Source organism: Canis lupus, chromosome 21, assembly GCF_003254725.2.
Source record: "Canis lupus dingo isolate Sandy chromosome 21, ASM325472v2, whole genome shotgun sequence".
NCBI lineage: Eukaryota > Metazoa > Chordata > Mammalia > Carnivora > Canidae > Canis > Canis lupus.
In genome coordinates, this window is record NC_064263.1 from 36,056,527 (window position 1) to 36,070,702 (window position 14,176).

The 14,176-nt window shown below is 50.4% G+C and overlaps 1 protein-coding gene across 1 annotated transcript in view; it reads left to right on the forward strand.

Moving 5' to 3' along the window:
• The window catches only part of PARVA (parvin alpha), a 166,080-nt gene extending 161,473 nt beyond the window's left edge, over positions 1-4,607 (forward strand). The window contains 1 exon segment of the mRNA XM_025459516.3: positions 2,613-4,607. Within this exon segment, the coding sequence (XP_025315301.1) occupies positions 2,613-2,689 (77 nt within the window). The 3' untranslated portion in view covers positions 2,690-4,607.
• Positions 4,608-14,176: the final 9,569 nt, after the last annotated feature.

Below are 14,176 nucleotides of genomic sequence, written 5' to 3' on the forward strand. Positions count from 1 at the left end.
AGCCATGTGCCCGGGAGCTCTTTACCCACTTGGGAGCACGTAGCCCTATTGGCTATCTTCTCTTCCATGAATTTCCTTCCTTGGCTCACGTGACCCTGGGCAATCATTTATTCATCTGTCTGTTCATACGCTTTGAGGTCTGTGCATGCCAGGTACTAGGCCAGGTGCTGGAGCGTGCAAGACTGCCTGTCTGTGATCAAGGCACACACAGTCCAGGGAAGAGGCAGACCGGGTCAAATGAGCACACGAATGACTGATTTAGGACCGGAGTGAGTGCCTTGAAGGGGAGCATGGGTGCTTTGAGACCCTAAAGCAAGGTACCCTCACCCAGGCCAGGTGTCAGGAAGGTTTCCCTACGGTGATGGTACTTTGAGCTGAGGTCTGCAGAAAGATGAGGAGTCAACTATCCGGGGAAGGTAATCTAGGTACACGGCGTGTGCAGAGGCCAAGATGATGGAGAAGTGCAGCCATTGCCAGGGAGTAAAAGGAAGTCCACATGACCTGTGCAGAGTGAATGAGGGGAAGTGTGGCCTGAAGTGAGACTGGGAAGGTGGGCCGGGTTCACATCATCTCTTGCCGAGTCACGATTTAGGACCCTAGCTTAAGTGAAATGGTTGGATACATAGTCCATACAAGTTGTGAGCTGCACAACATCAAGGGGCACCATTTACGTTGCACCTATGGTAACGATGCCCTGGAAATATGAACAACACACCCTGAAGTTGTGCAGTGTACATCCTGCACAACCATACCCAGAGACTGAACAGACTACCTACAGTGGGTCGCATAGATTAGAGAGGGCAGGAGGCTTTAAGGAGCCCAGTTAGGAGCTTGTGGCAGTGGTCCCAGCACCACCCTACCACCCCTGTCATGCTCACTCCCTTGCTGAGCTCCTCTGTCCGTCTCTCCTTTCCAATTCCTTCTCTGACTTCTTAATGTTTGACTTGAGTGGAACTTAAGAACCACTCAACAGCAAGCAGTCAGGAAAAGCAGGAATCAGCCCACAGGCCATAGGCCTCCACCTGGCAGAGGGTGCCTTGGATGGGCAGGGTGGAGTAGCTGGAGAGGGCCTTATGTCAGCAGAGGCCCGATATGTGCCTGAATCCAACCGACATGGGGGCAGAAAGGGAAACTGAGCTCCAGGCCTCCCGAGTGCTCCCAGGAAGGCCATCAGCACGTCCATCAGCGGGAGAGCTTGGAGCAGGGTCTGAGCCCAGCTGGGATGAGGTCGAGAGGGGGTCGCAGGAGCCCTGGACCCTGGGGCCTGAGCATGCTGGCTGTGACAGCCACAGCTGCGAGGGTCCCCAGGCTAAGACCTGCAGGCCACAACCCAGTCCATCGGAGCCACTGGCCTCCCGCTTTGCCTGCTCTCCAAGAGACCCTGTTCCTATTGACCCAGGCGTGGCTAGAGCTCGGATGTCTTCCCCAATCCCTTCCTTCCCGGCTTTGAATCCCAGAGTACTTTTTATTTCCTCTTCCATCATTTATTTCATCTGACCTTCTACACAGTCAGGTTTTTAAAGATCAGTCTTAACTGTGCAAAACACCACATATACAGAGAGGTCCATAAGACATAAACGTGCAGGTCCAGGAAATAATATCCCACAAGCCACCATGTCCCCACTACCCAGCTCCCAGGTGCTCCTTCCAGCCACAGAATCCTCAGCCTTTTCCCTAAATGTTACCACTGTCCCAACTTTCATAGTCATTGAGCTCTTGCCTTTTCTTTTTTGGGTTTTTCTGTTTTGGTTTTTTTGCTTTTCCCAATTTTTTACTTAAATGTGCACTCCTAGATAGTAGGGAGAATTCTTTGTGTCCACTTTACTCTGGTTCTTCAGAGGACAGCTCTCCAAGGGAGTGAGTGCAGGCCAGGGGTGGAGGGGACATGGGCAAGGAAGGGGCCTCGCAGGGCAGAGGAGCTTCCAAGGCCTCGAGGGGCAAGCAGAGAATGAAGGTGACCAGTAAATAGAAGGGAAGGAGGGAGGAGATGGTTGTATAAAAGTTTGGGAACCCATGCCAGAGTTTTCCTGAAAACACAAACTCCCAGCCTCAGCTGCCTTGCTCCACCCTCCAGTGGAAGCTGTCTGTCCCCCGATGGCACCTGCTTACCGAGTACTGTCTGCCCGGTGGGCTTCTGTGCCCCTGGCCCTCCACACAACTCCTGGCTGGCTCCTCCTGATGGAGGAAGCTGAAGGCAAAGGAGCCCCAGGGATAAGCAACACTCAGGAAATGGGGCAGGGGCCCCTCACCCGAGATGTTTCCAGAGCAAAGCCCACATGCTCCAGGGTCTGCTTCATTTCCACGAGAGGCGAGACCCCCTCGCCCAGCACCTCTGCCCCTTGCCGCCCCTGCTCCAGATTCTCGCTGTACACACCGCCCATCTTTCACCACCCACCTGCCCGTGGCTGTCTCGTGGGGGGTGCTTTTCTCTCCCAGCCAGACTGGGAGCTCTTCAGGAGCAGCAGGTGATATCCAGGGGGTGAGGCGGCGGGACGTCCACCGCAGGACCACGCTGGGCACAGGAGGTGGGTGGTGGAAGGAAGGGGACAAGGACACCTGCCGTGGGCTCTGTGGCCCCACTGAAGCAATGTGTGTTTTTGTTTTCCACACAGACATTGTCAACTGTGACCTGAAATCCACACTGCGAGTGTTGTACAACCTGTTCACCAAGTACCGGAACGTGGAGTGAGGGGCACACCGGGCCACTCCCCGACCGCCTGAGCCTGCTAGTTCCTGCGTCCAGCTCTGTGCTCTCCCACCAGCCCAGCTACCGCCCAGGATAGCAGGCCTGAAGTTAGGAAGGACGGATCCGTAACTCAGTGGGCCTGCTCACACCTCCCAGGCCCTGGGGACTGACTGGCCGTTGTGCCCATCCTGGTGCCAGGTCCAGATTTCCTCAGTGTGATTTGGGAGCCAGTTTAGGCCCAAGAGACTCCCCTCAGAAGATGAAAATAAAGGTAATGGTCCCCATTTAATGGTCGTAAACTATGTGCCGGGCACCACGCTAAGTGCTCCAACGTAGTCATGATTCCCACTGAAGCAAATATTATATATAATCCCCTTTTACAGATAAGGAAACTGAGGCTCAGAGAGGTTCAGTGACTCGCCAGAGGCTGGCATCTGTTTTCCTTCTTCGAACATGTTTGCTAATAACTAGCCCATCACAGTACACTCTGCACATTCTATGGTTGGGGGGTGGGGTGTGCACCTGCACTCTCCGAGATGGAAAAGCCACCCCCCCCCCCACCTCACCACAAGGCGGGCTGTGTCAGGGCTTAGTGATTCACACTGACATCAGCTAATCCAATTTAACTCAATTAATTGTGTGTGTGGCAGGAGTCATGTCCCTCAACTACTTTGTACAAATGAAAATTACTCTTAATTCCTTCAGATTTGTAATAACCCCATACTCTGGTTTCAGGGTGACATTTGGGAAGAATTCTGTTTAAAATTAATGGAGTGGCACATTCTGCAGCCTTTTTGCTTGATTGCATGTAATGGAAGTGCCCTATATTTTCCTGCAAAATAAGGACTCAATTCATTATCGTTAGGCAAATGTACAATATACTCAGGCACCAGAGAGCTGGGCGCAGGCCCATGTGAGCATGGCTTAGGAAGTAGGGCTCTTCAACAGGGACCCTTGAACTTTAAAGAAAGGAACTCCTTTTTGCCTTCTAATTGATCATTTAGACCATTTCTGGCTAAGTCTGCCCACATGCAATTACTGGCTAATTCAGGCGAGGAAAAATGTAAGTCATTTAGACCCAAGCCGAGCAGTCTCCTTGCGTGGGATTACTCGTGGGGTTTGTGGTTACTTGTATCTCCTCTCCATGAACCCAACTTTGAAATACGGGGCTCTACTTGTCCCGGGCTGCTGGGTTCTGTGGGAATAGTAAAGGGGCTGAAGTGGAAATGACCAGAAGGGCAGGAAGCATGGGGAAGCACTTTTGCACTTGACCCCAGACAGAGGGATAGTACTGAACATCTGCCCTTAAATGGACCAAGGCCATGGGGTAAATAACTTGTTTTGATGTTACATCTTCAATATAGAATTTTCCTAAACACGTCAGATGGACACCAGCCTGTATACCCACCCCAAGTCTGTGCTGCTCTGTCACTACTTTCAGCTCATTGCCCAAAACCCACCTCTGGCTTGAGGAATTTTGATTTCTGTCCCCACCGCCGCCACCCCCTACCACCAGCTAGTCCTCCCATATTGTCCAAAACATTTCCTTCCAGCTTCCAAACATTTCCTGCTCTCTATCTATTGCAGTAACTCAGAACCCATGAAATTTAGACGCACCACCAATTTCTGCGGATATTTTGCTCTAAGAAATCAATTGTTACTCAGCATAATGAGCTTTTAAGGTATATGGACAATGCACTCTCGTGCCAATTTATATAGAAGGATACAATTCTTTTTTACGTGATTGACGAAATGTTACGTTTTTCATTAGGAAACACTAAATCGTGTAATATTTCTGTTTGTGCTCCTTTCAATTCCTGACGGCAAATCAAGATAAACTATTGCTTTGTCTCTTTGAGCAGCCTGAAAGCGGGATGAAATAAGAGGGATGCATTCATTTAAACATGCTTTGCTGTACGAATTCTGTCTCCTTTGTCGTCCTTTTTTCTTTACGTTCAAGCTGCAAATGTACAAAGTGCAAGTGGCCTCAATAAGAGCCCCCCTCTCCGCATTTTGCATTTACATGGTCTGGAAACACATCAGAACACTGGGAAGGTTTTAAACAACAGGTCTCGAGACCGAGGTCTCTGCCTCCAGAAACCTAGGGCCTCAGGTCTGTCGTCTCCCCTCATCTGGAGGTCTTCCTTTAGATTCTAGGATCTCCTGCTTAATACACAATGGTGGTTTTGAAGGTGGAGAAAGACATCAGGACAATAAATAAACCAAACTTCTCCCTCTGCTCTTTAAAACAAACAAACAAACAAAAAAACAGGAATCAAGTCTCTGTGGGCTTACTGGGGTTTTGTGTTGTTATTGTGCCTTTTCTCTTGTAAATTCATTGATATTTTTAAATAGTTCATATATAAATGGTACAAAATTCAAAAAGCATGATGGGTATATCTAGTAAAAAACCTAAATCTGCCTCCTTCCCCTCGCCCAGCAGCCGGTAACCCTCCCCAGAGGCAAATATTTTTATGCATTTTGCATATTCCAGAGATTCTCAGGCCATATAAAGCATCAACACACTTAGAAAATCTATCTTTGTTTTGTTTTTTGTTTTTTTTTTACATAAATAGCGTATCATACATACTGTCAGGCACGATGACTTTTTTCGCTTAATACCATATCTTGGAGATTTACACTGGACATTAAAACTTTTTCAAGTGAGACTATGAATGCTTTATAAATCCAAATGCACATCTCTGGTCTGCTTGGGCTAGGAAATGAAAGCCCTCCCTGGGAAGGAGGGAATGCTGCCTAGACTGGGATTTCAAAAGTTGAAACTGAGATCCAGTGGGTTGGGGGGGGTAGGGGGTATGTTACCAGAGACAGACTCATGCAGCCTGTACTGAATTTTTTTTTTGAAAGGCCTCCTTTATATTATTATGACGAATGTGTACAGTTTAAGTTTTCATTTGTACATATTACTATGGCTACTAATCTGTAATCGGCTAAGTGGTAATGGTTACTAAATAATGTGTGGATTCTGCTGCAAGCCCAGCAATGCTCATTTGTTCTACCAGAAAACTCCCATTCCCCATGTGCAGGCCCACAGTTGACATTCCCCAAATCTGGGAGAAGACTCTCTATCAGCACATTATCAGTGGTCCCTTGAGTTGGTTGCAACTTGCAATGGCTACATTCAGTACTTCCTAATTACGAATTACTGTTAGCTTAGCTTTATCATTATCAGTTTATTTTGTTGTGGGTTGCTTGGTTAACCCTACATAGTATACTGGAGCTTATTTGCATCAAAAGTATTCTGGAACTGTAATTTTCCAATAACCAGACTCTTAAGACATGTATACACTGTGGTTCAAATATGAATTGTCCATCCTCCAGTGCTAAAGCAAATGTATACATAATCCACTTCCCCCAAATTATCACTAATTTATTTTTCCACTGGAAAATGAGACTAGATGGAGTCAGTAGGTCAAGCGGTTTTGTCCTACCTAAGTAGGGGCTGATCAAAAATAATTTGAGACCCATTGCATCTAAGGCAGCTCCACCTCAGGAACCCTACGTACATAAAACATCCTAGCTATTCAAAAGGGATAAGTCCTGAAACCTTCACCACTGCTAATACGGCGTGCAATCTCTGCCCCCACCCCAACATTCTCTTAGGTCTATTGGAAAATTCAAGAATACTAAGAATAGGAGGACTGCATTGAAATCAAATGCTGTGTAGGAGAAAGACTCACTTGGCCACTAAGGGACCAATATCCACCCACCAGCTTCCCAACATCTGCAGATTCAAGTCTCCACAAAAGACCAGTTAGTATGTAGGAGTTGCTCACTGTGACAATTACAGAGATCATATCTGCAAACACCAAGCTGTATCTGCAAATACCCAATTTTGACTGCTTTCTCCTCTCTTTTACCTGAAGAATATAGACCCAGGCTAGCTCCAAAATGTGCTCATGCTCCCTTCTTTACTAGAGTAATGAGTGCACTTGTGAATACGTGCACAGCCATCCATGAGGCATCCATGAGCAACCCCCACACCAAGCCTGACAGTCCTGAGTGTCAGACTTCCCAAGTCAGAAGCCACCAGTGAAACAAGTCTTAAAGTACATTTGCAGGATGTTAATAGATGTTAAGTAGGGGGTGTGTGTGTCACATTCAAATAAGTTTGGGAAACATGAAGCTAAAGAAAATTAAACTTGCTTCCTACAGCTTTGGTTTAGTTTTTGCTTTTTGTGTTCTAACTGGGAGTGCATCTCAGAGTATCCTGCACTGGTGTCTATTATGACCCTCTAGAGACAGACTAGGGCACGTCCAGATTGCATCTGACCACGGGACCTATTTGCACGCCTGAGAAATTTGCAGGTGAGTGCTCTGTGGAACTCATCAGTTCACTGAGCCAGTTGACCAGATAGCCAACAAGTATGTGCTGAGCATCTGTGACGTCTTAGGTGTGCTGTGTCAGGCGTCAACAGAGGCTCACTTGCAGAGCTCACTTGGGGAGATGCACAAAAAGTCATCACAAATCAGCGGTACCTACAAACTGTGTTGGCCACTGAGGACAAACACAAAAAACTGTGAAAGAGGTCTCATTTAGGTTTTGAGGTCAAGAGAGGTCTCTGGCAACATGACGTTTTCAAGGGCTTGCCGGTCAAGGGAATGGCACAGCTGAGGACACCAAGCCGGGAGAAGACTTGGCTCCCTGGAGGAAACTGCAGAAAGCCAGGACAGCTAGAGTACAAGGAGGGAGGGAGGGAGAGAAGAGGTACCAGGTCAGAGGTAGCAGAGGCCTGTGGGTTTTATAAGAAAAATGGGAAGCAATGACATATAAAAGCCTTCTGGCCACAGTGTGAGAAAGCTGGAGAGAGCAGTCAGCAATATGGGGTCTGAGAGTGACCGGCCTTCTACAAACCATGGTGACAGCTAGAGAACCAAAGAGACCAGGAGAGGAGATGGAGCCTCTGCCCACCCCTAGTCTGGTCGCAAGCCCAAGCTGGAAGCCCAGGTGTGCTTAGGAGAGCCTTATCCTTCATCTCCCCAGGGCTGCTGGAAGGGCAGGGGGTCCTAAGCCATCTCCAACCTTCCTGCATTTCTGTCCTCTGAGAAGAGGAAAGGGAGACCAGAAGACTGGGCGGGCAGGGCTGTGTGTGTAGAGCAAAGGGAAGGACCTGCAGCCAGAAAGCGATCCCTGGGGCCCAGAGCTTCCAACCTTGTCACCACAGAGGACCGCTGCTGCCTACCAGAAGTGGATCACTCAGGCTTCACAGTTAGGGTCTTGTGAAATACCTTTCATTCCTATGGTATATTTATTTTCATTGGGAGTTTTGAAATCCCAGAAATATCCCTGGAAACCCCCGCTGGGGAGCAATTTGGCGGGAAACCAGTGCAGTGGGTGCCTGCCCCAGCAGGCCACCTCTCCCCAGCAGGCTCCGGGGGCCCGAGCCATCCAGGCCTCGGCTCCCCTGGGCCTTCCGCGTGCAGCACACGTGGGCCGTGGCTGTGACGCTGGCATTTCAAAGGGCACTCAGGAAATTCTGAGAAGCCCCGAGGATTAAGATAAATGAGGTTTTATCGGTGAAACAGCCTTTTCATTTCTTGTTATCGATTTTCATGTTTTCACATCTTCCGATGCGATTTGCTGGCCCAGGGTCGCATTCCAAGACACACAAACGTCATTAAGGCAACCGTTTTAAAGAGTGCCATGTTTTATTGGGGCGGACAGGCCAATAGATAAATAGTTAATGCGTTGCACATTTGCTTGCTATGGGAGACGGGGTTGGGACCGTGCGACTCTGAGCCCTTACGTGGCTTCCCGGAAACCCCGACAACGGCCTCGCCAACTGCCCACAGAAACGCAGGGCCTACCCTTGGCAAACGCCAGCTAGTGTTTCTGAAAAGAAGCTCCTGGAAGCCTTTCCCCACTCCAGCTTCAGAGGTTACCCTGGCTTTCCTCATTCATCATGATATTGGAGAATATAAACTCTCATGGAACTGGGGGCAGTTGGCTTAAAATAACGGACAGGAACATGGTGACCAGCGACCAGCACGCGCTAAGCTAGGTTCCTGAGGCCTCGGAGGCCTCCTCTCATCCATGTTCTGAGTCTGCGGTTAAGGCCGCGCGCTCATGAGTGGTTGCATCCTCTATGCGGCCCCTGAGCCTCGACCTCCTGCATCTGTGGTTCTCTCAGCTAATCCCCATAACGCCCCACTCTCTCACGTTGGAGTTGCGTGTTGTCCAGACCCATGACTAGGTCTGTCATTGCTGTGAGAGACCAAGCTCACCAGCAGCCACCCTGAGCAGGGGACCTGCCACATTTCTTTCATTCATAAAATTCACCCACCCGGATCCAAAGGCTTCCTGAGCTGCATGCCTTCAGTGCTATTTGTCAATAAGATACAGAGCTTCCCCTCCTGTTCTTTTCATGAGGGTTCCCGTCCCCACACGATGAGAATGCCCTAGCATTGACGAACGGGACACCAAACACCAGCGGACAACAGGAATCCCAGTCAACACCCTGGGCCAGGCCCCAAATACACGTGATCAGAATGCAATCAAGTCAGGGAATATTTGTGGACTCTGAGCTAGGCCCCTTTCTATGGACAAGATGGGATCTGGAATACAGGGTCCCTTCCCATCCCCCAAATGGATTCCTGCCTCCCAGTGGAGGTGAGTGACAGATGCAGCTCATCTAAAATAATTCAGTTCCATGTCACTATAGACCAGATACCTCTGAGCTTCCCTGGGTAGATTCGCCCAGAAGATAACCCAGCCTCAGCTGCAGTGTAATCTTTAGGGGCATTTGCCCTCAGGATCCGTGGATTTCACATTCCATACAGATTTGCTGCTACAGGAAAACATACAAGTCACCCTAAAGCCAAATGGAGATTTAGGGTCATTTGTCTAAAGTCTTGGTTGTTGCTGAGAAATCAGTGTTTATTCCACAGACTGCAAACGACCAGCCGGGCCCTCAAAAAATCCAGGCTGGGCTCCCCTGCCAGTCATGGGGACTCTGTCCTGGCACTCAAAGCTTGCTTGCCTCTCCAAGTCACTCTTTAGTCAGCCCCAGTAGTGGACATTTTTATTCTTGCTCCCCAGCATGGAACTGCTGCAGAAAAAAAAAAAAAAAATCATAGAACACATACCAGCTGACTACTCAATTGCCACTCGCTGCTCCTTGCCTTCCTTGCCTTGCCTCATAGTCCTCTGTCCTCTCTCCTGGATTCCCTTCACCTCCCCAAACACCTACTCCCTACCTTCTCCTCGGGCCCCTCCGCCTCCTTCCTCCCCACACCAGGTCTTCACCTCTTCCTTAACCAAGAAATCAAAGCTGTTTGCTTCCTGTTTTTTCCATAGCACCTCAACATCTCACTTCCTCTCACTCCTTTCCACCCGAGTTCCTAGGCTCCCCCTCCTTCCACCTGCCTCCTCCGGCAGCTTGGCTTTTTACTCCAGACCGTGCAGATGCCTACGGTGGAAAACAACTTGCACCCGCGCCAGTTCTCCAGGCAATTCCACCTTCTGTCCTGGTGGACACTCTCCTAAAAGGATACGGATCCATGCTAGTTCCACTTCCTTTTATGAAGCCCTAGAATCCACTATTAGTTTTCCAGCAACTGAAATTGCTCCCTGCATGGTCAGCTCTCCACGCACAGAGCTGGCCCCGACCCCCCTTCTCCTGGCTCTGCAGCATCTGACCATGCTGTCCACCACCTCCTTCTGGGAACTGCCTGCAAGGGTTGCACAGACACTACACTTTCCTGCTTCTCTCCGATTCCCTGGCTGCTGCTGTTTGCTCCTAGCTGGGCTTTTTTATCCTCTCCCCAGCCCCCAAATGTGAATGCTGCCCAGGGCCATCCTCCAGACTTATGTCTCTGCCGGCTTCCACCATGGCCTGCTCTCCTCCCCAGCCCCCATCTCCCCTGGAATGGGCTACCCCATTAGCCAACTTGGCACAACCGAGCACATCCACACTGAATTTTTATCCTCCTCACACCTACTGCTCCTTTAGACACGCCTTGTCTCTTCAGAGGCGTCATCTCCTTCCCAGGTGCTCTCAGACGCACAAAGGAGTTCTGGATTTCCTGCTTCCCTTCCTGAGCTGCTCCTCCACCACAACCCATCAGTTCTATTGATTGCCTCTTCATGAACCACCTGTTGTACATCAATCTCCTCTAGGCCCCAAGTAGTCCCCTAATTTAGGCCTCATCTTCTCATGCCTGGATGTTGCAATGACCTCTTAACTAGTTTCCCTTTGGGATGATCTGTCCTGCTCCTGTTCCCTGCCTCCAGGTCTTGAGACACCCCTCTCAAATACTACTAACAGTGGTGCTCCTGAGCACTTCCAGTGTGGACTTTCTACAAATAATCTGAGTCCTCTCGACAAGACCGTGAGGTACATCCTGTTACCATCCTCATTTTACAAAGGGAAAGATAAAGGCCCAGAGATTCAGGACTTGACACAGCTCTTGTACCTCTGGGCAACGCAGCTGGGCTCTGGAGTTCAGGTTCTTACCTCTTGAACTCACTAGGTCTCCCTGAGTCCCCTCCGCAGCTTGCCCATCCATAAACCAGAATTCCTTTGCCTATTCAAGGCTCCTAGCATCCACTTCTCTGCTGCCTGGCCAATCACTAACTAGTTGCATCCAGACAGGCCCGTCTGTTTGTCAGGGGACCTCTGTTTCCTGGCACCAGCTGTTCCCCTTTGCCTTGTTTTTAAAAGGAATTCCTGAAGCAACCAGGCTCCGACTGATAAGGTGGTCATTCATTTATTCATTTGTTCAATAAAGATTTAAATATTGCCTACACTGCCAGCCACTGCTAGGTGCAGGATGTTGCAGAGAACAAACGGGCATGGTCCCATCCCCGTGTGTGTACGGTCTAGGGACTTCCAAGCCCTGCTAATTCCCTCCGACCCCCGATTCAGACGCCACATGGAACCGGACTGCATCTCCTCCCGTGCTTCTGCTCTGCTTGACCCCCCTCCAGCCACAGTCCCTGCTAGGGTCCTGCTAGGGAGCTAGAGGGCTCAGACCCCCTTTGCTTGCCATGTATAACCCATGTTTTGCCAAAGCTAAGGATGTTGCCAGGGGACAGAGGCTCCCTCTCAGGAAAGCTCAGCTCCAAGCTCCTTTCTAGTCAGGAGGCCATGATTCAGAGATGAGCTCCAGATGAGCTCCAGTGGTCAAGGAACGACTCCAGACAAACTCTTGTTGGGTCACAACGATGTGTCAGGCACTGGGTTGGCTTTTGCAGAGAACTGCACAAGCAACCTCTCAGACAGGTGCAACTGTTATACCTATTTTATAGAAAACAGAGGTTCAAAAAGAAAAAAAAAGAAAACAGAGGTTCCCAGCTGAGACTCGAACCTGGTTCTGACTCTGAAGTCTTTATTCCTCCCACAATCCCCTGCTGCCTCCATATTCCTATCATCCTAGATTTCTGGGGCCACACGGGCTGGGGATGGGGGTCAAGAGCAACATCAGTGGGGTTTGACTCCAGCTGTGGATGTGTTCCTTCTCACATCTCAAATACTGTGTTTCCTCCTGACTACGTACTCGTCTAGTTAGTTGGTTGGCAGAGGGGGAAATGGTGAAGCTTTCCTTAACTAATTCCTCTGAGTGAAGAAAGACTTAAAACTCCAGAGGTGTTATTTTGAAGGTGTTACATTCTGTGTCTTTTCTTGACAAACACTTGGTTGTTTGAGGTGCTCTGGGAAGGGGTGCAGGTGTTAAGGGCTGAGGGAGCCTCATTTTCTCTCCAGCAAAGAAGTGGCCTGCCCTTTGCCCTGGAGTGGGGACTTGGGGGCTGTCTGGCCTTGGGCAGAAAGCAGGGACAGGCTGAGCATGAGACATGTGTCTGGAGGGAGGGAGAGAGCCAGGGGGAATGGGGGGGTGGGGGTAAGGCGACTGAGAACAGCCAAAACTGCTGACATCTCACAGGTGAGGCTCCCACAGGCTGGACACAGTTCTGGCAGGAGGACTCCGGGAGGTAGGGCTGAGCCTGGGAAGGAAGCAAGCTTGAGGTCAGAGGGAGGGGACACCATTCAGAGGGGACCAACCAGCTGGCCTGGGAGCCCCATGGGAAGGGCTGGAGGCAGGAACCCGAGCATGTGAGCTGGACCAAAGAGCCAGGGAGGAGGGCGATGCCCTGGGTGCCCAGGTACTCCAGCTAGACCCTGGGTCTTTAGCAGCCAGACCTTTCCAGGGCTGCCACCCATGAGCCGTCCCCTCCACCCTGTCCAATCTCCCTCCCCTCCTGGCCCCCACCCCGCAGCCAGAGTTGACTTCAGGGAAGGTCTGTGGACCCTGCAGCAGGGAACTTAGAGGCGTGGGGACAGCCGTCCTGGCGCACAGTCCAGGCCTGGCCCGTGCGTGCACCGATGCCCCCCACAAGTCTCCGCTTCCTGCATTCACGACCAGGACTACTCACGCTGGCCTGGCGTGGATGCTCTAAGTGGGAGAGGCCACGGTGATGCATATTTACAATAACTCCATCAGATATCTCAAAACGGAATTCCAGGGAAGAGCAAGCAAGCCACAGAGCAGCCATCATCTTCCGACAGTTTCTCGAAGTTTCAGGGAATCAAGTTACACTGACCCAGGATGGACCCAAGTGCTCAAGCCCATATTTTGGGCAGAGCCAGAAGCCCTGGGAAGTTCTATTTAGAGCAAAGCACGCCCGGCACGCCCGGCTGTGTGTCAGTGGGCCACTTTACCCCTCTGAGCCTCTTTCTTTGTAGTGGGATGTGAGCGAGGCCTGTCACTTGTTCAGCGTGGGGCCTGGTGGGGCCTGGTTCTGCTTGCCCGGCTCCGGTGTCTCCTTCCCGCCTCGCCCTCTTCAATCTTACAGCTGTGCTCCAAGTGTGCTAGTAAGCAGCCCAGACTGCGCGGGACGGCCGTGTCACCCGGGGCTGGTCAGGGAACCCAAGGGAGTGCTGCTGCGGACCTGGGGCCCAGCTGGGAGTTGGGGTCACGGAGGAATCCTCACTGCTCATCGTTGCAAGCATAGGACCAGAGTCTGCAAACACCGTGCTTGCTCCGCTCCTCACACACCTGGGGCAAGCACTACTAATCAATCTGGTGCTCTTCCTGGCCGGTGACGTCCGCAGCGGAGTGGGAGGGGGTGGGAATACAGAAAGGAAAGCCATCTGCCATTGTGCACAGAATTTACAGCTTAGGATGCCAATGCGGGGCTCCTAACAAGTGCCTAAATGCTCATCACTAGCCCTATTAGGGTCAGATGCTCACCCCTAGGCCACTAGGGGTAAGGCCAAGAGGCAGATCTATGAGAAGATAGTAGCTACCATTCAAACTCAAGAGAAACCAACAGCTCCTAGAAAAAAAAGCATGTTTTTCTACTCAGATTTTTCTCCTCTAGAAAAGCCACTGCCCTAGGTTCTCCAGGGTACCAAGCCATGTGAGAAATGAGCAAAAACAAACAAACAAACAAACAAAAACCCAGAGATGTTAAATGGTATGGCCCAGATGACCCCTCTAGAAAGGGCTAGAACTGCCAACTTCGGTTTC